General features: G+C 38.1%; 7 protein-coding genes and 1 non-coding gene across 9 annotated transcripts; 3 read left to right on the top strand and 5 right to left on the bottom strand.

The window, feature by feature from the left end:
- Positions 1-313: 313 nt before the first annotated feature.
- LOC104722328 (ATP-dependent 6-phosphofructokinase 3) lies at positions 314-3,935 on the bottom strand. Its single transcript, XM_010440475.3, has 13 exons — positions 3,291-3,935; positions 2,929-2,975; positions 2,787-2,826; positions 2,622-2,684; positions 2,406-2,543; positions 2,156-2,314; positions 2,014-2,067; positions 1,873-1,941; positions 1,654-1,783; positions 1,304-1,563; positions 1,165-1,207; positions 927-1,081; positions 314-755 (listed from the first exon to the last, which is right to left on the bottom strand). The coding sequence occupies exons 1-13, from the start codon at positions 3,390-3,392 to the stop codon at positions 555-557; spliced, it is 1,461 nt and encodes a 486-aa protein (XP_010438777.2). The 5' UTR covers positions 3,393-3,935; the 3' UTR covers positions 314-554.
- Positions 3,936-4,629: 694 nt separating this feature from the next.
- Positions 4,630-5,516, top strand: LOC104722326 (protein OXIDATIVE STRESS 3). The gene is made up of 2 exons (XR_015571813.1): positions 4,630-4,964; positions 5,162-5,516. It is a non-coding gene; the product is annotated as a protein OXIDATIVE STRESS 3 (transcript).
- Positions 5,370-9,995, bottom strand: LOC104722327 (arginine--tRNA ligase, chloroplastic/mitochondrial). Of its 2 annotated transcripts, none has more exons than XM_010440473.3 (18): positions 9,815-9,995; positions 9,384-9,457; positions 9,128-9,267; positions 8,946-9,021; positions 8,750-8,851; positions 8,448-8,663; positions 8,266-8,346; positions 8,028-8,111; positions 7,794-7,898; positions 7,515-7,693; positions 7,264-7,348; positions 6,975-7,161; positions 6,799-6,868; positions 6,554-6,623; positions 6,389-6,478; positions 6,023-6,091; positions 5,828-5,926; positions 5,370-5,714 (listed from the first exon to the last, which is right to left on the bottom strand). In XM_010440473.3, exons 1-18 carry the CDS (start codon positions 9,927-9,929, stop codon positions 5,604-5,606), a joined length of 1,953 nt encoding a protein of 650 aa, XP_010438775.2. In that variant the 5' UTR covers positions 9,930-9,995; the 3' UTR covers positions 5,370-5,603. The 2 variants fall into 2 exon arrangements, with proteins under 2 accessions (XP_010438775.2, XP_010438776.1); XM_010440474.3 differs by having other exon boundaries at positions 9,384-9,461; positions 9,815-9,985.
- Positions 9,996-10,313: 318 nt separating this feature from the next.
- LOC104722324 (uncharacterized) lies at positions 10,314-12,920 on the bottom strand. The gene is made up of 11 exons (XM_010440470.3): positions 12,601-12,920; positions 12,356-12,386; positions 12,242-12,255; positions 12,102-12,152; positions 11,745-11,814; positions 11,514-11,580; positions 11,338-11,405; positions 10,996-11,119; positions 10,816-10,855; positions 10,632-10,699; positions 10,314-10,529 (listed from the first exon to the last, which is right to left on the bottom strand). The coding sequence occupies exons 1-11, from the start codon at positions 12,826-12,828 to the stop codon at positions 10,517-10,519; spliced, it is 774 nt and encodes a 257-aa protein (XP_010438772.1). The 5' UTR covers positions 12,829-12,920; the 3' UTR covers positions 10,314-10,516.
- Positions 12,921-13,582: 662 nt separating this feature from the next.
- Positions 13,583-13,972, bottom strand: LOC109127174 (arabinogalactan protein 13). Its single transcript, XM_019231578.2, has one exon. The coding sequence runs from the start codon at positions 13,878-13,880 to the stop codon at positions 13,701-13,703; it is 180 nt and encodes a 59-aa protein (XP_019087123.1). The 5' UTR covers positions 13,881-13,972; the 3' UTR covers positions 13,583-13,700.
- A 1,023-nt stretch (positions 13,973-14,995) lies between these two features.
- Positions 14,996-15,673, bottom strand: LOC147933722 (uncharacterized). Its single transcript, XM_087474002.1, has one exon. It carries the CDS (start codon positions 15,533-15,535, stop codon positions 15,230-15,232), a length of 306 nt encoding a protein of 101 aa, XP_087330128.1. The 5' UTR covers positions 15,536-15,673; the 3' UTR covers positions 14,996-15,229.
- Positions 15,674-16,476: 803 nt separating this feature from the next.
- LOC104722323 (subtilisin-like protease SBT3.18) lies at positions 16,477-20,043 on the top strand. Its single transcript, XM_019231793.2, has 10 exons — positions 16,477-16,585; positions 16,672-16,763; positions 16,856-16,953; positions 17,142-17,300; positions 17,385-18,058; positions 18,159-18,226; positions 18,337-18,585; positions 18,686-18,800; positions 18,946-19,159; positions 19,239-20,043. Exons 1-10 carry the CDS (start codon positions 16,511-16,513, stop codon positions 19,820-19,822), a joined length of 2,328 nt encoding a protein of 775 aa, XP_019087338.2. The 5' UTR covers positions 16,477-16,510; the 3' UTR covers positions 19,823-20,043.
- A 114-nt stretch (positions 20,044-20,157) lies between these two features.
- LOC104722322 (F-box/FBD/LRR-repeat protein At4g26340-like) lies at positions 20,158-22,355 on the top strand. The gene is made up of 4 exons (XM_010440468.3): positions 20,158-20,548; positions 20,633-21,535; positions 21,634-21,768; positions 21,856-22,355. The coding sequence occupies exons 2-4, from the start codon at positions 20,702-20,704 to the stop codon at positions 22,138-22,140; spliced, it is 1,254 nt and encodes a 417-aa protein (XP_010438770.1). The 5' UTR covers positions 20,158-20,548; positions 20,633-20,701; the 3' UTR covers positions 22,141-22,355.
- Positions 22,356-22,388: the final 33 nt, after the last annotated feature.

The following is a 22,388-nucleotide window of genomic DNA, read 5'->3' as shown; positions in this document are numbered from 1 at the left end:
TAAACTGTAAAATAAACAGAAGTTTACGAACAGTGATCATTTATCTAGTGGAGTGAATAATAACAGAGTGAATAATAGCACATATTAACAGAGTGAATAATAGCACATATAGGTGCAAAAAGATTCATCCACTATGAACAAGTGTGATTACTTTTATAGCTCATACACAAAGACAGAAAAGTTTTTAATTATAACAAAAAAAAAATTGTTAAATTTACATAGGTATAATGCAAAATAGAATGAATGGAACAAATATTTATATTTATTTATTTACATTATTTTTATTTATTTTTATTTTTTAAAAAAATACCGGTTTTATAACTTTGAAAGAGAGACCGTTACCGAGGATGAGTACAGGAACCATACATGGCGAGTTTTCATGGCAGAGGATAGACAGATAGAGTAAGGTTTAAAATTTATTTACAATATGAGGCATCCAACAAAACTAAAAGGGTAAAATCCTCAACTTATTTTACTCTTTCTAAGACATGGGACATCATTTGAAAACGCCAAACAAAAGCATATGTTGTAGTTCTTTTATGTTCAGTTCAGTGTCACTTTGTGATATCTTTGGTGACTGGAGGAACATCAACCGTGCCATTGCAGTTGCCATCGTCCAGAAGAGCCGACATCGGTTTCTCTTTGTTATCAGAGACATCTTTTGGGCACAAGAAGCTTGGCTGGTTCGTCGAAGAGAGTAGCCTCGCCCACATCCTGTCTGTGATCACCACATGGTTCTGGGTCTCTGTTATTCTCTGCAACATCACAACCAATCGACATGATGATGATGATGATGATGATGATGATGCCATGACAACAATGGTATAGTGATGGTGATGAACGACAACATGATGATCATGGTGGTTTAACGATTCATTAGTTTAACCACTTGGACCCATCAAATTTAAAGCGGATTTATAACTCACATAGAAGGGAATGTAGGTTTGTCTTCCGTTCACTAGACCACTAATATAGCCAGTGTATCCAGCCATTGCACCGTGCACTGCACTCTGAGCCAGAAGTGTACAATAAACATTGTCTGACGCATTGCTAGGAACAGCTCGAATCATGTATGTTGGATCTGAAAGTAAGATGAGACAAATGCGCTAAGATTAGGGAACAAGAAACTCATGGTGGAGAGAGTGGAAGGGATAAGAATTGTACCAATGTACTTGAGGTTCATCACCATCTTCTTATTAAAATGATCCTACGTATAAGTTAAACGAAATTTAACACATGATAAGTTTAGTCTGATTTTACTATCAAACAATGTTTGTGGCTTTCTCTGTAATTTCTGGTTTACCTTGATGCTCTGTGACAGCCAAAGACCAACATCTTTCAGAAGTTTATTACCAGATGCATCCTTGAGTGTTTCCATGCTCTTCGACATTAGATCTTGTCCTGCACCTTCTGCAATCACAATCACCATGTGACCGCTCTCCTTGAGCCGTTTCTCTATGTACTCAAACAATCCGCCTTCTCCTTCTAGGTAAAATGGTGACTCCGGAATCAAACAACAGTCCACATCTCTACTTGCTAGAGTAGCGTACATCGCTATGAACCCTGTTAAAGCAGTTCATGCACTTGTGAAATAATATGATAAAAGAGCTTGATAAGGCAAACAAAGATAAAGCAGAAGAGTAGATTACTCACCGCTGTAGCGACCCATAAGCTTGACAACGCCAATACCATTCTCTATACTCTCGGCTTCCACATGTGCTGCGTTAATAGCTCGTTGAGCCTCTTCTACAGCTGTGTCAAACCCAAAAGATTTGTCTATCACCTGCACAGAACAAAGGTGAATTTTCTCAATATCTTCACATAGAAAATACAGCTTTTCTCTAGAGATGAAACAAAGAGAGGGCTACATACAGGTATGTCATTATCGATTGTTTTCGGGATTCCAATGACTGCAACTTTCAGTCCACGTCGTCTTATTTCCTACATAGGTACCATCACAAGATCAGCAAATTCTGAGACTTTACAAATTTGAAAGATGAGAATGGAATTTACCTCAAATATAACTGATGCTCCTCGCTGTGTTCCATCTCCTCCTATAATGTAAACCTGAATGATGAAAAAGACTACATGAACAATGAGTTTATATGTACTTTTAGAAAGAGACACTTTAATATAGGTAGTGTGTTATCGAAACCTGATTGATTCCTCGATCTTGAATGCTGTCAACTATCTTTGTGGTATCGTGACCCCCTCGTGAGGTCCCAAGGATAGTACCTCCGCGCTTATGGATATCATTTACAACTTTAGAGTCTAAGGAGACAGTATTCTTAGCATAAAAGCCTCTATATCCTCCCTGAAAAAAGGACTCAAGGATGAGAAAATGAAACAAACAAAGACCGTATTTGTTTAGGTATATGCAAGAGATTACAATCACAAAAGCTTACATCTATTCCCAGTATTCTCTTCACTCCATACATGTAAGATAGACTGCTCACTATTTCTCTAATCACGGTATTAAGGCCGGGACAAAGACCCCCACAGGTAACTATGCAAGCATGCACTTCATCAGATTCAAAGTACACCTGCAGAGAACTAAGTCAACAACAGATCCTATTTAAATGGACTAATGAACAATGAAGCAATCTGAGAAAAGGAAAAACCTTTTGACGTGGCCCGGCTCGTCTAAAATGAATTCCCCTTGGTCCATCCTTATGAACAACAATCTAAAACAACAAGGAGAAGAGCCAATAAAAGAAACATGAATTCTAAACTCTCAGGGAGCCATGGATATTATAGAAAGCTTCAAACCAAATATATGTATATACCTTTTGAGGAACACTGTCATCAGCATCAACAAAGTATTGCCTGAAAATTTCCAAAAACGAAAACCCATTTAATAACTGGGAAGCTAATGATTCAATCACCATAGGAACCATAGTCAGCTAAACATCGGTGAAAAGGACTTACTTTACCACAGAGTATGCTGGATTGTCTTGCAATGGATTAGGATAAGTCTGCAATAATATAAAACCCAAAAGAACCTTAATCAAACTTAACCATCATTATTGAGTCACATTCATAATCCTTGGAACCCAACTACCAAACTTAACCATCCCTCCTTTTTTCCTATTAGGCTATCTTATACTAATTCAGAGTATGGGGAAATTCATTTCATCTATCTCAAGTTCCAAAAACAAAAGTAAACAGTTATCAGCTGAAGTTGATACACAGAGACATGCACAAAAACCCACCAATATATCTAAATCAAAGTTTCAACCTTTTGCAACCGTAAAGCTCAAAATCAAGAGATGGGAGAAGTAATAACATACAGGAAGACCAGGAAGGTAATCAGAGAGATGAGGAACGTCTTGTAGAACATAACCACAAGAACCTTCGACGATCTTCGGTTTGCTGCTCTCCACAGTACTCATCACGAAACAACAATCTTCAGGGGAAAAGTCTAATACTTTAATAAAAATGGGATTTTTTTTTTTTTTTTTTTTTTGGGTTCTCGTATGAGAGACTTTGAACTCGTCAACGAGACAAATCGAATACGAAATCAGAAAGACAGAAACTGCGATTAGAAAATGAAAAATTAGAAAGATGGAATCAAATCCGTAGATCAAAGACAAGGCGACCCTTTTTTATAGGATTAGAGAATTCTTGACCATTAGAGTAGTCGCTTGGTTAAACAAATCAAAATCCAGATAGAGAGAAAGAGAGCTGAAACCATTAAAGGGATGTACGGAAATGGTGGTTTTGGTGGAGAGATTTGATTATTCCATCAAACATGTGGCGCCGTTAACGAAAATAAGAATATAGTAATAACTAATACGTATACGAGTGAGTACTTGACAGTACTAACGACGACGACGACGACGACGACTAGTCTCTAATCGAGTACTTGGAAAGAAAGGTCGATGATTACTTTTTCTAGAAAAGACTATTACTTTTTTATTTATTTATTGTTTTCTAGTATTTTCGTTACCCTTTAATTGATTTTTCTTTCCAACTTTTGTGACTTGGTTGTCAAGTCGAAGGTCAAAGTCATGATGAGTATAATGCGGTCCGGTTTGATTTTTCTTCGTTTTAATCTCGGTTTGATATTTTTGTGTTGGTGGTGATTACTAGTACATTAACCGATCCGTTTTTTTTTTTTAATTTAAAAATTAGGAAACACAAACAAGACAACACAACCATGGTGATGATTAAGATATCCCCTTTATTACAATGCATTTTCTATTTGCTTCTTATTTGCTCTTTTAATCTTTCTATATCAATCCTATCCTCTAATATAAAGATAACTTAATCAGTAATTCAAAATCTTTATTCAAACGCAATTCGCAATTCTTTTTTTTTGAAAAAAAAAAAAAAATATGGGATCAAGATGAAAGAGTGAACGTTATGTTATTTACGTGAGGTCAGAGAAATAAATAAGGTATAACTATATGGGAATTAATAAATTTGATAGGACAAATCAGAGCAAAGCGTTATCCATAGGTCACAGCTTGCACGTAAGTAGTACACCTATACATTATCGTTCGTTCGTTATCCTTTTATTTCTCTTACTACAAATAAACCGTATCTCTTCTCTTATCTACAAACAATTAACACCTCTCTATATCTATCTATATATATATAACAACAGAACACACCTTAATCAAACAAAACAAAAAAAACTAAAACAGAACACAAACATCTCGCCAAGAACTCTCTGTTCTGTTCTTATTGTTCAAAAAAACTTTTCTCTTGTTTTTCGTTTTGGTTAAGACTGAAAGAGCAGATCAGAAACCAAACATAAATTGACAAAAGAAAAAGAAAAAAAGAATGAATGTTTACGATGGTATGATGATTTCGACAACAGAAGAAGAAGGTGGTGTTGTTGGAGTTTCAGGATCCTCATCCTCTATATCCATGTGTTCATCTGATTTAACAGAGGATGCTTCTTCTTCAAATGGGGCTTTTGACGATCTATCTGACCTCATCTCTCAGCTCCCTATCATGTAATGGCTCTCTTTAATCTCGTCCTCAAATTGTTTCAGTTTCTGTTTATGTTTCGAATTTGAAATACCATCCATAAGTAATAATAATATATCGAGAGAATCATCTCCATGTGCTTCTTCACTTTGTTTGATGTTTATTTCTATTGACACGGAAAATATTAACAATTTGTATTCTTATCGTGTTTTTTTTTTCACAGACACGTCAAGAAAGGAGGACTTTCAAAGTATTATGAAGGCAAATCTGAGTCATTCACATCTCTAGCAAATGTCACAAGCCTACAGGATCTCGTGAAGAAGAGAGGATCAAGAATGAATTCAAGCTGCAAAAGGGATTATTTCTATGGACCAAAGGCCACAATCTCCATGAAAGCCACAAGAACATCCTCAAGCCATTCCAATTCAAGATTTAACTTTTAAAACCATTTCATAATTCACCAAAATCAGTTCAATGACATGACAAAAACAAACTTTCTGGGTTCAGTTTAACATTGTATTTCATTTGTATACAAGTTTCCCAAGCTAAATGAGAAATGCGAGAAATTTTGGGCTAAAGAACGCCTTTTCACTAATTGTGCGGAAAATTGTCAAAATGGATTAAAACCTTTCATCTTTTGAGTAGTTTAATTGTGATGTGATGCATCAAATCTTGTAAACAGGGGTGATTCCAAGAAGGTGGAAGCATTTCCGCATGACTATAGCCGTTGCTTCACAAAGTAATAGACGGCTCGTCTCCTCTGGTGAACCATTTACCTGTAAAAGTTCATGTTTTAAGTGAGACCATCGACTGGTGGTTGATTGATTATGCAGCTACAGTCCAATATCAACATATCAAATAAAAAACATGGAATGTTGGGAATCCACACCTGACAATTGGAGTAGAATCTGGTGTAGTAGTCAGATAAACTGTAGAGGTACTCGCACAGTACGCTCGGTAACAAGTTGGTGCAAGCTTCCTCAACCGTCTGCAGATCGTTCACACATGTGTTATGCAATTGTTCATCACGTTACCAAGATAAGGAAGTCAAATATGAAAGTAGTATCTAATGAGCATGTGTTACCTCAGCAAATCGAAGCAAATGAAGCCCCAGTGCTCGCTCATCTGGATGATCCAACACTAGCTTTCCTGTCTGCAATGTAGCAGATATTGAAACATAAGAATAACTCTTCATCGTACTGCGTAGGGTAGGAACTAATAATGGTCTACGTAGGTGTACGCCGATCCATTTATTATGATAATGTGAAAAATAGCACAAACTATAGCACTGGCATGGAGTTAACAGTTGTAACACTTCTGGAAATTGTTTAAGCTTTCAAATTAAATAGGTTTTAATGTAGCACTTCCTTAATAGAGACACTGGTTCAGGTTCAGCCAAGTCGAGCAACGAATAAAATTAAGTGATTTATGTTCGTGCGGCTAAAAATACCTTTTTCAGCTCATCTATATCTTTGCCAGACTTTCTGATGATTGAACAGATCCGAGCATGGGCGTAAAGAAGGTAAACGGCTGTATTTCCCTGCTCATGACATATGATCAGTAAGCATGTGTAGATGACTGCTATGCAAATATGTAAGATGGTAAATTCCAGTACCTTGTCATTAAGCATTTGATCAAAGCTGAAAGTATAATTTGTCAATCTGTTGTTCTTCAGGTCAGCATACCTTGGAAAAACAAACAAAACCCAAAGTTAGCTTGTAGCATGAAAATAAAATAATGCCAACTGTCGAGCAGAACACTCATCAAATCCGTGCAAATTTAATTACAAGAAGTCACCGAAAGCCAGAAGATACTGACTGAATTTACTATCATCAGCAGTAGTATAGAGATGATACTTACTTCACCGCACCATAGCCAATTGCCTCAGCTGTTTGGTCCAGTTCCTCGGGTGTCCATTCTTTGTCCTTACCTAAACAGAGAACCAACATATAAGGGATGGATATACCAAATAATAACTGAATACGTGAACAATATAACAATTCAAAACGTAGAGAGTGCTGACACAAAGTAGGTACCGTGCTCAACAAGGGCAATTTTACTGCGAGTCTTGGCCTCATCTAGCAAATCAACTAGGCGGACCACATCTGTTGCCCGAGTTCTAAATCGCTTGCCATCTTCGCCAAGGACGAGACCAAAACCAACATGGTTAACTCTAGGGTAAGTTTCATCATTGTCTGGAAGCCAACCTGCTTTTCTGGCAGCCTGATTCAGAGTAACATGAAAACCACAGTTACGACTGACAGTTTCGATGAAGATATAACATTTCACAAGACGTCAAAAAAAATAAGCATTCATCAAACCTACTTTGAAGAACATATTAAAGTGCTGCTGCTGGCCAACATCGGTCACATATATAATCCACTCAGCTTTCTCTTCATTGAGCCGGTACCTGAGCCAAGTAGAATTTAGCACCAGCAGACAATTCATTCAACAACAGCAAGTTCAGATCAAGCCACACACTCCAGCAAATACAAACACGGAAAGTCATAATGGATGTATTTTCAAAAGATTGCTACTAAAGTCAGGATTTCATGGAACAATTAAAGACAACTCACCAAAGAGCAGTCAGATCTGTAGAGGCATAGTTAAAACCACCATCACTCTTAACAATCATAAGTGGGATGTTAAAACCTTCAAGGAAAATCACACGAGCACCTTCGCTTTCTTCAACCAACCCCTTGGTATTCAATTCTTCAATTACTTTAGAAATATAAGGGTTGTAAAAGCTTTCTCCCTGTCATGAATTAATCGATGTATGTTTCATTTACCCACTAATGTATCTCTGTTTCCAATTTATCTCAAATAGTATAGTATAGGTCCAGCTATATCTTTACCTTTTCTTCAAGTTCAACTCGAAGGCGTTGATAAACCATGGCAAACTCAGTTCGGCTGATGTCACAAATCTTAGTCCAAGCCTTACGGTATAAAGGATCTCCACCCTGCACCGAAGAAACAAAAAAAGATAGACGAGTGGGTAATTTAGATCTTGCAACCAAAGGCAGCTGCAAATTGAGGCACTGCGAAAGAAAAATGCATCAATGATTTAGCTTAGGAGAATTGCTGTTTACCTGTAAACGAACCACAGCCTGTTGTGCTTTTTCCTTAAATTCCTCATCCAGATCAAATTTATGCTTTGATGCCTTGTAGAACACCTATCAAACGACATTGAGATTAGAAACTAAATTGCTTCGGATCTTCACACACAGCATATAAACCAATATTGCTACATAATAAAAACTGTAAAGCTTGTGAGGCCATAACAAAATCAGTAAAGCTTGAGAAGCCAGATGATGTAAAGCAGCTGACCTGAAGATCTCCAATTGCTGTCTCGGTCACACTATCTGTATCAGGAAATTTCTCAAAGAGGTACTCAATCAGCATGCCAAACTGCAGAATAAAATCAGCGTTTATTCTTTGATACATATTGGAATACAACAATAAAATAATTCAAGGTTAAAAAATCATGTGAAGAGCAGAAAAGTAGTTACCTGTGTTCCCCAGTCACCAACATGGTTTCTGCGTAGAACTTCAACCTTTGAGTACTCGAGCATGCGAGCTATCGTGTCACCGATGATAGTTGATCTTAGGTGACCAACATGCATTTCTTTCGCAATGTTGGGAGAGGAAAAATCAACTACAGCTCTCTTAACCGGAAGAGAAGGTGCCCATGTGTCAACTCCATCGATAAGCATATTTTCAATACTCTGCGGGTAAATTAGAAAACAATTAAAATAAACATACATTATTTCTGTGAGCACTAGAAATGACAATACAAATACAGCATAAGCACCTTAGCCATCCACTTAGGTGATAGTACAACATTAATAAATCCAGGTCCAGCTACAGAGCATGATTCCACCATCTCAGAAGTAGGGAGACTCTTAACAAGGGCCTACGTGAAAAAGGAAATAGAATAAGAGTTAAACGTATCTGCTTCAGGACATACAGCATACAAAACGCCATGAATTTATAAAGACCAAACCAACCTGTCCAACAGCTGGAGGACCCTTGAACTGAGTACCCTTTCCTTTAATTATGGACCACAGACCCATTGCATTGTTGCTGCAGACAACAATTTTGATGAAAAAAAAGAACTAATTCAGCAAACAGAAAAGAGCTTAACTGAAACTATAATTTCAATGAATTAAATGAAAGAGAGAGAGAGGACCATTGGTAATCTCCAAATTTTCCAGGAGCGGAGGCAGCCACCAAAGGTTCAACACTAGGTTCATCAGGAACTGTTAATTTGAGAGACACATCAAATAGCTTTGCGAGTTGGCGTTTAAGATTCCCGGTACATTCTTCATTCTGTCATCAGCAGCACTCAACAAAATTAGTCACGAAAAACAGGGAAAGTTATATATTGTTAAGACTTTCTCTTTTGGATTAAAGCAAAAAAAAAAAAAAAACAAATGGTGACTTACTACAGCTGCCATGGTTGCCAAGGACTTAGCTCTGGTTGCGAAAGCAAATCTCCAAGCCGTTACTCTCAATTTTCCTGTCTAGGTTACAAAACCACATAGCGAAATCAGTACACGCAAAAAATAGCAAGAGAACAATGAAAACTTTGATTGTAAATTGCTACACTCTTCAATTGGAGTTCCATCAACAGCACTATAAACGTACACTTACCATCTTCAGCGTTTTCGATATTAAAAAACACTATAAGCAGGACAACAATTACAAGATGCTAAATAACAACAATTATAATCTTCAACAAATATTGCAATAGAAAAGTTAAACATATGACCTAAAAAAAACTTAAGAAGCAAATGGGGGAATGTAACAGATAACCACAAGTAGAGATAACGAGAGACAAAATCGGGAGATGAGAGCTCAGGAGAAATGATTTTACCAGTCTGAGAAGACGAAGAGAAGTGATGGTGAGAACGAGAATAACGATTGAAGGAGAAGAGAGAAGACGGCGGTGGCGTTGCTGTAACCGGAAAAAGGGTTAGACATATTGCCATTGCTCTCTTCTCTTCACTCTTTTTAATCTCCAAACCTTTTTTTCCTTTTTTATTTTTTATTTTATTTATTTACTTTATCCTTTTTATTAGTATTAAGGAAATATTTGGCGTTGGGCCGAAAATATAATAGGCCCAGTAGTATGCAATTAGGATCGACCCGAATAAAAAAAGGTTGATCAGTATGCTATGCTATATTCTCCTATGGTTGTGTGTGTCTACGTGGAGATTTTGTTAAGAAACCAAGTTTCTCCCACTAAATTCTTTTGCACCATCAGAGGCTTCAGAGCAAAGCTTAATCTCATGTAAGCAAATCTTATGCAATAATTTCCTACGTTTAGCTTCAAGGGATAGTCTGAAAAAAAAAAAAAAATTGTAGGCCCAGTATGCAATCTGAAACCAACCTTTATTATATTTCTGAAATCTTTCTACACACTGATACGTCTTCTTCATATAGAAGAACTTGTGACAATCAACATCTCAAAGCTCCGAGATTATGAGAACATGAATAATGATTATAGCTTCATAAATACTAAAACTCCTAATTTTATCCTCCGTAGGAGTTGTATTAAACGACTACTTAAAGAGTTTCATTTGTTGTCCCTGTATTAAGAGAAAACAAGAAGAGGACTATCGTGAGAAAAAGCCTATAACAACAATAATGAACGGTCTAATTGGTTTAAAGAGTTGACTTAATAATGGTACCTTTTAACAAAAGAGTCATCTTCAGTGTTTATTACAATCTTTTCACCTGCCTCCAGATAAGATGGTACCTGTGGAACTCAAGGTGGAACCGAGAGTTACTTTGGTACTTAGATGAACCAGACTAGCTCCTGATCGCATGACGTTTGAAGATCAACTAATAATAATACTAATAGCTGCAACTTACCTGTATAGTGGAACCATTATCCAGGAGAGCTCTCTTATACCTGCATATTAAGAAACAAGACGTTTTTGTCAAGATTGATTCATGGTGTTGAAGAAACAAAAATGGTACATCTGCGAATCAACAATATGTTATAGAGAAATCGAATTCCTGATCTTTTTTTTTCTTTTTATAAGGACATACCGAGGAGCTGATGTTAGGCCTTTCATGGGAAGTTGTGTTTCTACCACTGTGCATGTGATATGCTTAGGGATAGATGCAGATAAAGCTCTTCCATCATACAGCTGCAACTGAACTTTCATTTCCTCTGCAATCACGAGGAATGAAAGGACAAAGAGTTACACAGCAGATACGTTATTATTTTTAGCACAAGCACAAATCATTCAGCAAAAACAACAGAACTGGGTTTCATCATCAAACAATGACTGCTTTGCACTCAGATTATTTAGATTGTTGTTTAGAAAACCATCAACAAAGGATTCAAAAAGCAACATGCACTATGAATGACGTCACCGTGCTACCAACCTTTTAAATATACAGCAGCTTTGCCAAATACGTCCAATGGCACTTCAACTTGCTCAAACGTATTAGGCCTGTTTGTTATACATAGTTCAAGAAATAATCTTTAGTAACTCAAGGTCCAACAGAATGTTTAAGTTGATATAAAATAGGTAAGGAAACTACACACAAAATGGACTCACTCGATCAGATATGCAGTATCACCCTCTGTATATAAACACGTGAAAGATTTCTCCTCAACAAAAACCTCTGCAGTAAATGATACAATCAATCAATATCACAGTAAAATAACTGACCTACCCTACAATGCTAATAACAAAATAGTTAGAAACACCCAAAAGAACAACTTTTAGGTAAAGCCGTAAAGGATTTATTTACACTAAGCTACGAATGCTATGGAAGAAGCAACATACTCTCAACCGACTCCTCAGATCCAAAGCGCAAGTTAAGCTTATTCCCACTGTCAACATCACGAAGCTCAACCTGTTTCCCACAAAGAAGAGAGACGCAAATGTTGAGGCTAAGAGACCGAATATTAACAGAAAATAAGATCAAAACATTGGACTGTTGATTGCATAAAACAAGTAAAGTACTATAGACTATAACAGAAGATGACCCTTGTTAAACAAATATGGTCATGCTCTGCACGAATCAAATCCTAACCCACGTGCCTAATCATTAAATCAGATTGACATGTCCTAAGTTGGTGCTCTCACAGAGACTATGATAAATTGACATTTCGAGTAGTTAACTGGTGAAGAGTTTCATACCTGTATGGAAGCTCCTCCTCTACCTTGTTGTTTATGCTCTGCTTCTACAACCTACCGCATCAAAAAGGATAATTACTGTTTCTCAACACTTGGAACTAAAAAAAAACTGAGGATAGAAAGCAAATGTCCAAATGACTAACCCGAAAAGTACGTCCTGAAGGTGGCCACGTTCCATCAAACTGAGTTTAATCAGCATATAACCACCCAAAAACGATCAGATGTATAATCAAAAGGAGAAAACTTCAAAAACAAACCTGTCCGTTCAATTACATTCCCTGCCCTTAGCTGAAATTAAAAACCCAAAAGACATCAGAGTGAGAACATGGACGCTAACAACATGCTCGACGCAATTACAAATTGACAGAAACTCGTATCAACTCAAAAACAGTTCAATTTGTCTAATATAAAACACTTCTCGAAGAACAAACAAATCCAGAGGTGCTAATTTATTCGCTAATCAAAATGAGCAGGAACTTTAAACTTCGCAATCAAAATTTACCTGAATCGCGTTAACCTTAACACCTCGGCGTTGCAGAGCAGACCACGGAGAGTGAAGCAGAGACGTTTCTCGGCAGCATCCACCGGCGGCGTATGGGGATGATGACAATGACCGGCTCAAAGAATACAGTGACCTCCTAGTCGTTAGTGCTCCGGGATAAGTGGCATCAGAGAAGGATAAGAGAGATCGAAAGATTGAGATTCTCTTGAAATGGTAAAGCCCTCTCATCTCCGTTTAACTCAGCAATCGGGAAAACTGATGATTCTCGCTAAAACTATAAAAATGAAGGCGGCGTCGCGATATGAAAAAACGACGTCGTTTGAATGTCCTGATGTCTCGTAATGACGCCCGTTAAGACAGAACTAGTGATTACGGCGTCGTTTCAATGTTGCTGTCTGATGAATATATTACTCGTATTGACGCCGTTAAGAGAAATAGCGGCTACGGCGTTGTTACTCCGGCGCTAATGGGGACGTTTGACGGACAAGGCCTGCTTGATCTAGTGGGCCTTAAAAGTAGCCCATTACAATCACTTTTTTTACGTTATTTACTCACACACTCGAATGTTTTTTTTCTATTGTAACCCCATAAAAATTTATTTTGTCAATTACAACCCTTCATCTACACTTATTCAATACTTTAGAGATGAAATCATGAAAAACAAAACGAATGAAAGCAATTGCAATTATGATCAAGATTGATATTAGAAATCAACACCTAGTTACAATTTCCTTTTGGTAAATATTATACTTTTCTTAGAAGATGTCATGATTATAAAGCTTACAAGTTGTCTGCTTGTTTGTCCCACACCCCACTATAATGCTTTGAGATTAAGATTTTAACTAGTTTAATCTCTTATTTAATCACCAAAACTATAGAAAATAATACTATACCACGAACAACAACTTACGATTTGTCAAACTCCAATTTTTTTTCCTAAAACGATTTTGTCAAAGCTGCACTGCAATTAAACAAAAAGAAGTGATAGAAATAATTTATTGATATTTGGACGTGGAAAATCTTAGAACATTACATAAGCGCAAAAAAAAAAAAATCAAGAATATGATTTTCATAAAATTAGAAAGACAAAACAAATTTGTTTAGAAGAGAAACCCAAAGGCCAAAGTGGCAACAGAGGCGAAGAAAGCAGGGATGGACAAGGAAGCGTCCGAAGTAGGACTCGGGGCAGGAGCCTCCACCGCGGCAACCTGTTGCATGGCTGACAAAGCCATCGTCGCCACCAAAACCGCCACAAAGAGTCTCATCTTCATTGCCTCCATTGGTTTCTCTTTAAGTGATTCTTTACTTTAGAAATCACGAAGAGATTTTATGTTTAGTACTGTTTTGTGGTGTGTTATGATATGTTATGAATTGTGGGTTATATATACACATGGATGCATGTAATGCCAACTCTGTAATTATCACTTTACAGTTTTATTAACACCAACACAATTATTCAGTTTGCGAATTCTTTGTATTTGGTAAAGCAAAACACTTTATTGTCACATGAACCTCTGTAAAGCCAACTGAGATCTCTTTAGTTGAAAAAAAGAAAGAAAAATAGACAGTTGGAAAGAATAGTACTGCAGCCGAATTAAGTTGTGATACTTGGAGATATGGATATTAATATGTTGGTTCAAAGATTATATACAGTTCAAAAGGTAGTATTTTTCAATTCTTTAGAAAAATTAAAGAGTGGAAGAAATAGGAAACGGTTTGTTTTTTTCTGTGACAGTGAATAGAGTATAGATAAGAGAAGCAATGAGCTGTTTGGTTGGTTGTTTCTTTATAGGCAAAGAATATGTAATTTGATTGATGGTTCCATGTGCTCTCACCTGGTATGTAATTGGCTCAATCGCTTTCTCCCCCAATTATTGCTCAAAAATTCGATACACACAAATAACCTAAAAATGTGAGTCTTCATATTATTAAAGATCTATTAAGAGGAATAAGGTGTATTTATGATTTTGTAACTCTACATCAGAATTTTGAAAGTATCTGTTATTCTTATAATTAATTTTACATAAACTTCCACTACATTTCTCTGATTAGCGGATTAATCAGCAGGTACAGGCTGATGTTATTGCCTATATTATATATACAAGACTCTGACTGAAACCGTAGGAGATGAAAACAATGAGGAACCATGAAGTATCCGATTTACACTAGTATTACCAAGCTTCTTTCTTGGAAGCCAAGAAAACCAAAAAACTCACCAAACCTAGATATCCAATAAAGCTGGTTTATGAACAAACACCGTTCTTGATCTTTAGAGCTAATTACATCAGACACAGAGTCGTAAAGATCCAAAACCAGAGTTGTTTACTCTCAAACCCACAAACTCTCTTGGTCTCTGATCAATTTCCCACAGAAGATATGAACATCACAAAACAAATCGGATGCAACTTCAAGTCTTAACATTTCGAGGTAAAATCGATTCAACAATATTTCAAGACTTCAAGTGCAGATTAAACTCACATTTATGGTCTACAATCATCAAGGACTAGACTTAAAACAAACCCAAATCTAGACAATATACACCAAATCCAAAACTACATAGTATATACATCAAACACAGAGAGAAAACAGAGTAACTCAAAGAAGAGAACATGATCGAGTTTGGTTTTGATCACTCAAAGTGCAGATGAAAGTGATGCTGATGTCTAGCGATGGAAGATGAAGAGGAGCCATTAACAAAAGCGTGATTCCCATCGTCATCGTCGGGTTCAGGATAGAGCAAACCTGGATGAGGAAGACAGAGAAAAGTCAAGAAGCATAAAGCGAATCGACCCAATTGCTGGAGCGGGAAGAAGCAGACTAGCTCAAGCATCTCGCTGCTGCTTATGCGGTCAGACGGTGGGATCCGCCGTAATCGCTGCCAAATCTCCGCCGACAAATGGGCTACAGACACAACTGTCTGGCCGTTGAACACCATGTTCGTAAACTTTTTATTCCGACAAAACTGTAACTGGATGATATTTTCCCGAGAATTTCGTCAGATTTGTCTGTGTTTGTGCATACGATACACAAAGGTTGGGGTTTGTTTTCCAAGATCTTTCTTCACCCTTCCTGATCTTGCCACGTTGACTTCTATGTTCCCAACATCATCATGAATCGAATAGTGGCCTAATCCATTTTTTTAGTGTTTAATTAATTTAAAAAGCTGGAAAATCAAAATGAAGCCTGTTGATTTAGTGGTTGAATAAAAGTCAGTGATTCTATACCATGTTTGGTTTTAATATCCCTAAGAATCAGAATTATTGCAAATTATTAGAAGCAATTAACTTACCAGAGATCTTATACCGTATAGGTAGAAACGTTTTGTAGAGGTCATATGCTAAAAATAAAGCTGTATCTCGCAAGAATTTGTTAATATATGAAAGCTTAGTTAATTTGGAACAAAATTTTGTAGGAATGTTAACTTCTAGTGGATGTAGAATGATGGGACTCGTAAGCTACTGTCTCTGTAGGTTTCACCTTAATTAATCCATTGAGTTGTTCTCTACAGGTTGCTTATCAATTGCAAGCTACCACTCTTTGATCTAATTAAAACTCTTCTAAGGAACGTTCTTAAACTACTTATAGCTTATTTAGCTCTAATTGATCCCTAACAATTTGTGATAGCTTTAATGATAAAAGATAAGCTATACATAACAAAATGGAAACATCTTTCAAAGCATGTCTACTCTTAGAGGAATTAAACAATCTAGGCATCTAGCTATTAACAAGTTTAGACCTAAAAGTGAGAATGATGTGGTTCGTGAGCCTATGCCTTGTTGAGTCTGTCACAATGATCGATTTATAAATGATTAATATAAGCTTGAGAGTGAATTAGTTATAAGTATCTCAATCTGAGTGATTGGTAGCAGCAATGTGTCAAGCTAGATCTTTCTCGGGCCGTATAAAATCAATGGAAAATTTTATTGTTCTTGCTCTTACATTACTACTTCACTCATCAATTCAAGCAACAACACCAATTTCTCATGTAAATCACTAAACACTAAACCTTGTGTATGAAATATCTTTTCATTTGCAGACTTAACTCCGGATTGGCTTTGGCATGTCTTCCAGGTTTACGTTGTATATTTAGGCGCTAACCGGCTAGAAAACTCTGCGTTAGCTTCAAGCCACCACCTTCATCTTCTTTCCAAAGTCTTCACAAGGTTACCTTGTTCAAAACTCATTTCTTTTACAATCTTTTTTTTTTTTGTCGGTCAATGATCTCGTCCGTGAATTTTTGGAGATATTATTGTAGCAAAGAAGATGCGGAACGATCGATGTTGTACAGTTACAACTATGGCTTCTCAGGCTTCTCCGCAAAACTCAACTCAACACAAGCTGCTTCTTTAGCAAGTAATACTTCCATCTTTATATTATATAGCGGCAAAATCATTCCCATTATTAAAGAAATCGGTTTGGTTTTGGTTTAGCGGAACCAGTAACATGTATTCCAATCGATCTAGTTCCGTTTTGTTCAGTTACACTAAAACCGGTAATTAAATTAGAATGAAAACCGGTAAAGATAACCGAACTTGGTATAGAATTGGACCAGGTCATAACGGTTTTCAAAAGCAAAAGCTTGAAGTTACACACAACGAGGAGCTGGGATTTCTTAGGTCTCACCGTCGACAATGTCCGTCGTACTCCTCCGCCGCAGCTCGCCTATGGCTCCGACATCATCGTCGGGATTTTTGATACTGGTCTCTGCTTTGTCCCCGAATTTTCCTTGTTGCAGAGCTCTCAATGTTAGCATTTCGTTGAAATTTTTGTTACTTTCGATTTAGGGATTTGGCCGGAATCGGAGAGTTTCAAGGAACCGACGGAGGCGAAACCTATACCTTCGTCGTGGAACGGAATATGCGTCGGAGGAGAAGACTTCGATCCAACCGTACATTGCAATCGTAAATTGATCGGCGCTAGATTTTACCTCAGAGGATTCGAAGAGACGTACGGACCGATTGACTTCACGCGAGATCCGGAATACAGATCGCCGCGTGATTACCTCGGTCACGGCACACACACGGCTTCCACCGCTGTCGGATCCGTTGTTCGCAACGTCTCCGGCTTCTCCGATCTTGGACGCGGCACCGCTCGCGGCGGAGCTCCATTGGCGAGGCTTGCAGTGTTCAAAACGTGCTGGGGGAAGGATTTGGAAGGGGTTTGCACGGAGGCTGATATCTTGGCAGCTTTCGACGATGCGATCCACGATGGTGTTCACGTGATCTCCGCGTCTTTCGGCTCATCTCCGCCGTTATCTCCGTTTTTCGAGTCGAGCGCAGATATTGGGGCGTTTCACGCGGCGGAGAGAGGAATCAGCGTGGTTTTCTCTTGCGGAAACGACGGGCCTGATCCTGGTGTTGTTCAGAACGTCTCTCCTTGGGTTGTTTCCGTCGCAGCTTCGACTGTGGATCGGAGTTTTCCCACCAGAATTGTTATCGACGGCAGTTTCACTCTCACGGTACTCACCTATATAGTTCATTGTAGGCCACAACTAATTCTGAAAGATTGATTCTTTTTAGGCTCAGAATTTAAAAGATTAGAACTTTGAATAATTTCAGGGTCAGAGCTTGATTTCTCAGGAGATCACTGGTATATTAGAAGTTGCAACAACGTATTTCAGTGGAGGGTATTAATCTCAAAATTCTTTAAATTGTATTTGAAATTCAATTCATGCCGCTTTCTATACATGTTTATATAGCAGCATTGGTGTATAACTGTAAGGACTGTTATGTGCAGGGTTTGCAAATGGGAGAACTGGTTGAAGATAATTGCCAGTGAGACAATCATTTTGTGCTTCTCTACTTTGGGTCCCGTTCAGTTCATCGAAGAAGCACAAGCTGCTGCAATAAGAGCGAATGCATCGGCACTGATATTTGCAGCATCACCCACCAAACAGCTCGCTGAAGAAGTAGACATGATCCCAACAGTTCGTGTTGATATTCTTCACGGGACAATGATTAGGAACTATCTTGCTCGTTCACCTACGTAAGCCACATTCTTCGGTTATACATTTTGCTACCAAGCGCAACGCTGATATATGATTATAGAAAACAAACTCACCAGATTCCTTTTGGTAAAAATGAAGAGTGCCAGTTGTGAAAATTGGACCGAGCAAAACTGTTATCGGAGAGACTACAGCACCCACTGTTGCATATTTCTCTTCAAGAGGACCTAGCTCACAATCACCTGATATTCTCAAGGTACACTCATTTACTTTGGTTCATAAAGTTGTATGTTTGAGGATGCAATTGTGTTGAAGTATTTGAGATATAGTGAGTGTAAACCAGAGCTAGATTTGTCACCTTACTGAATATTGGTTTTTGGTGTGTCTATTGGTTTGTGCAGCCAGATATTACAGCGCCCGGTATTGGGATATTAGCAGCATGGCCTTCTAAAACTCCACCTACAATGTTACCAGGAGATCACCGATCTATTGAGTGGAATTTCCAGTCTGGAACGTCAATGTCATGTCCTCATGTGGCTGGAGTTATGGCGCTTCTTCAGTCAGCTCACCCTGACTGGTCACCAGCTGCAATCAGAAGCGCAATCATGACCACAGGTTCTACTTCTAATAGGCTCTCCCATTTTGTTCTTACAAACCAAAATATGGTATTGATCTATCTTCTTTCCGTTTCCAGCGTATACAAGAGACACGAGCTACGACTTGATCCTCTCTGGTGGGTCGATGAAGTCCACTGACCCGTTTGATATTGGTGCTGGGCATATAAACCCTTTGAAAGCCATGGACCCTGGTCTGATTTATAATACCAGAACTGAAGACTATGTACTCTTCTTGTGCAACATTGGCTACACGGATCAACAAATCAAGTCCATGCTTCTCCACTCAGAGTCTTCCACAATATGTTTTCCTTCTCACTCGTATCGAACCAATGCGGATTTCAACTACCCATCTATAACCATACCGAGCCTGAGATTCACCAGGACCATAAAACGTACTGTAAGCAACGTTGGTCCAAACAAAAGCACGGTTTATTTCGTGGACATCATTAGACCTGTGGGAGTGGAAGTGGCGATCTGGCCGCAGATTATGGTGTTCTCGAAGTGCCAACAAGAACACTCATATTATGTTACATTCAAGCCCACCAAGATTTCCTCTGCCCGGTATGTATTTGGGGAGATCATTTGGACAGATGGGGTTCATCGTGTTCGAAGTCCTTTGGTTGTGTTCTTGAGCAACGGTGGTCTTTTTCCAAGCAGTTGAGAAAGTCATGTAAATGATTTGCCCCCATTGAAATAGATGGATGGTGTGTTCTCATCGTTTTATCCGAAGATATAGTTCGGTTTAGTCTGGTTCAGAACAAAATTCAAATTTTCCCGGGAATATTGTGAATTTGTGATTAACCCAATCGCAATAGTATCAGTGAATCTTTGTTTGGTTTGGTTCTTGGTTTACGCTTATACAAGTTACTGCAATTTCGACTATATACGGTTTGGTTCCGGGTTTAACTTTTAACCATCTCCAATGAATATCTTAAATCGGTTTACTTTTCGATTGAGATTGTGGGTTAAGTACTTAGTACGATTGCACCCAAAGCCATACTTCGGGGATTACAGTCTCTCTCTCACTTTTAAAGTTGAGACCTTTCAGCTTCACTATTTGCCGCACTTTATCCCCTGTGGCAAGCTTCGTCTTCGTCTGGGTTTTGGTATTTTTAGGGACACTCTGTTATGCTCTAGGGAACTCCTTTGTTATCCTCTACTGAGAAATGCAAAGCAACTTTAGATTTAGGGTTTTTTTTTTTTTTTTTTTTTTTTTTGCGAAACAGAGTTTGCGACTAGAGAAATAGGGTAAAATCAATGAGGCCTAGGTCATTGGTCAGCTCCTAAATCATCCCTCTCTTCTTACTCTTCTAGCGCATCATTTTGTCATTCGAGAACACCCAACAAGCACTAAGGAACTACGAGTGTATCTCCAAACAATCGAACTGTAAGTTTTTGTGACCACTGCAGTTTGTTGTTTAATTGTATCGTTTCTCCACTGTATTGTTTATAAAACCCCTTTAATCTGTAGACTCAAATCGTAGACTTGGTCCTTTGGCCACTAGCTCAAAGTTTGAGATTTCAGAGCATTGTTTCTCAAATGGACCGTATCAGTCAGCTTTCGGATGACTTGCTCTTGCGGATTTTGTCATGTGTTCCGACAAGAAATGTTGTGGCCACAAGTCTTTTGTCCCAAAGATGGCGGTTTCTTTGGACGTTAGTGCCACAACTTCGATTCGACGATACCAATCACAAGGGTGACTATAAGAGCTTCTCTCAGTTTGTTTACAGGTCGTTGCTATCAAATAAGGCACCTGTTCTACAACAATTGCATCTCAATCTTGGCTCTCACTGTCCCGCTATAGACATTAGACTGTGGATTGATATTGCAGTTAGTCGCCGTGTGATTGAGCTGGAAATTAATATTCGTTCTTCCAAGGATGTGTCTGTTACTTTACCGAGTAGCCTATACACCTCTAATACACTAGAGACCTTGAGTCTCATCAGTTACGTTCTTTTGGATGTTCCTTCTTCAGTTCGTCTCCCGTCTCTCAAAGTTCTGCACCTAACAAGTGTTGATTACGTAGACGATGCATCTCTTCCAAGTCTTTTATCTGGCTGTCCAAATCTTGAAGAATTTTTTTTGGAGCGACATGAGGAAGACTCTGTAATGGATGTCACTGTCGTGGTGCCTTCCTTACAACGGTTAACTATGTTCGACACAAATGATGTTAGTCGTAGTCGATATGTGATAGATGCCCCTTGTTTGAAGTACCTTAACATCGTAGATGAAGCACTTTACAAGTCCCGTCAAATTGAGAACATGCCTGAATTGGTCGAGGCAAATATTGCGATTACTAGAGGAGTTACTCAGAAGTTTCTGAGGGCTCTTACTTCTGTCCGACATCTTTCTCTATGTTTATCAATTTCAAAGGTAATTAGAAACTCCTTAGAATTGAATCTTGTGATTTTTCATATTATTATCCCTCTCAATGTTTTACTTTCTGCTGTTGTGTATAACTAAAAAAACAGGTTAGGTGTCCTTCTGGTATGATCTTCAATCAGCTTGTTCATCTGAGTTTGTATACATTTGCTATACGTTGGTGGAATCTTCTTACTTCTATGCTCCAAGATTCCCCAAAACTAAGATTTCTCAAACTCATTGATGTACGTGCCTACGTTGTCTCTCTAATATGCTTTAGTCTGATTTAGTTTTCCAATATTATTGACTGATAACTCTGATGTTTGTCTTAGAAACATGATTCTGGTCTTTGTGGCAAAGAAACCCCAATTGGTTGGGAGCTGCCGAGTTCTGTCCCCGAGTGTATTTTATCTAGTCTTGAGGCATTTGAGTGGATTGGGTACAAAGGGAGACGAGGAGACAGAGAGCTGGCAACATATGTCATAAAGAATGCTGCAAATTTGAGGACAGCAACGTTTACTCCAGAATCTACTGATGTGGGAGAAAAGTATCGTATGCTCAAGGAGTTGGCATCAGTACCTACAGCTTCAACTTCGTCTCAGCTTCTATTCGACTGAATAATATATATCATTTTGGTAGTATCTCTTTTATTTCATGGTTGTGTTTAGTTTTTGGTCAAGACTGGTTTAACAAAAAAAAATAATAATAAGGCATGATGAACCATGTCAAACCCGCCTTGCTTCTCCTCTGTACCTCAAACTAGAAAGTCTGGATATGAACGGTTTATTTTTTTTCAAGTAAGTATCTCAAACGAAACACGATCATCTCTGTTTTTGCATAGTGTCAATGACACACATATAGCTTC

Source organism: Camelina sativa, chromosome 11 (genome assembly GCF_030686135.1).
Source record: "Camelina sativa cultivar CO46 ecotype springtype chromosome 11, ASM3068613v1".
Classification (NCBI taxonomy): Eukaryota; Viridiplantae; Streptophyta; class Magnoliopsida; order Brassicales; family Brassicaceae; genus Camelina; species Camelina sativa.
The sequence above is the reverse complement of the archived record's forward strand: the minus strand, read 5'-3'. Positions and strand labels throughout refer to the sequence as shown.

Bases quoted from the DNA above. Each gene is read 5' to 3' on its own strand.
- LOC109127174 (XM_019231578.2), bottom strand. From the start codon at position 13,880: ATGGAGGCAATGAAGATGAGACTCTTTGTGGCGGTTTTGGTGGCGACG.
- LOC147933722 (XM_087474002.1), bottom strand. From the start codon at position 15,535: ATGGTGTTCAACGGCCAGACAGTTGTGTCTGTAGCCCATTTGTCGGCG.
- LOC104722323 (XM_019231793.2), top strand. From the start codon at position 16,511: ATGGAAAATTTTATTGTTCTTGCTCTTACATTACTACTTCACTCATCA. The intron at 16,586-16,671 runs GTAAATCACTAA...CATGTCTTCCAG, and splicing joins CAACAACACCAATTTCTCAT to GTTTACGTTGTATATTTAGG. The intron at 18,801-18,945 runs GTACACTCATTT...TGGTTTGTGCAG, and splicing joins AATCACCTGATATTCTCAAG to CCAGATATTACAGCGCCCGG.
- LOC104722327 (XM_010440473.3), bottom strand. From the start codon at position 9,929: ATGGCAATATGTCTAACCCTTTTTCCGGTTACAGCAACGCCACCGCCG. The intron at 7,694-7,793 runs GTAAAGATATAG...AATTCATGACAG, and splicing joins GAGTTGAACTTGAAGAAAAG to GGAGAAAGCTTTTACAACCC. The intron at 5,927-6,022 runs GTAACACATGCT...AACGATCTGCAG, and splicing joins ATTTGCTTCGATTTGCTGAG to ACGGTTGAGGAAGCTTGCAC.
- LOC104722328 (XM_010440475.3), bottom strand. From the start codon at position 3,392: ATGAGTACTGTGGAGAGCAGCAAACCGAAGATCGTCGAAGGTTCTTGT. The intron at 2,068-2,155 runs GTTTCGATAACA...TTCATCATTCAG, and splicing joins AAGATCGAGGAATCAATCAG to GTTTACATTATAGGAGGAGA. The intron at 1,784-1,872 runs GTATGTAGCCCT...TGTTCTGTGCAG, and splicing joins CAATCGATAATGACATACCT to GTGATAGACAAATCTTTTGG.
- LOC104722322 (XM_010440468.3), top strand. From the start codon at position 20,702: ATGGACCGTATCAGTCAGCTTTCGGATGACTTGCTCTTGCGGATTTTG. The intron at 21,536-21,633 runs GTAATTAGAAAC...CTAAAAAAACAG, and splicing joins TATGTTTATCAATTTCAAAG to GTTAGGTGTCCTTCTGGTAT. The intron at 21,769-21,855 runs GTACGTGCCTAC...TGTTTGTCTTAG, and splicing joins GATTTCTCAAACTCATTGAT to AAACATGATTCTGGTCTTTG.
- LOC104722324 (XM_010440470.3), bottom strand. From the start codon at position 12,828: ATGAGAGGGCTTTACCATTTCAAGAGAATCTCAATCTTTCGATCTCTC. The intron at 10,856-10,995 runs GTATGTCCTTAT...CTTAATATGCAG, and splicing joins GGCCTAACATCAGCTCCTCG to GTATAAGAGAGCTCTCCTGG. The intron at 10,700-10,815 runs GTAAGTTGCAGC...TGAGTTCCACAG, and splicing joins ATAATGGTTCCACTATACAG to GTACCATCTTATCTGGAGGC.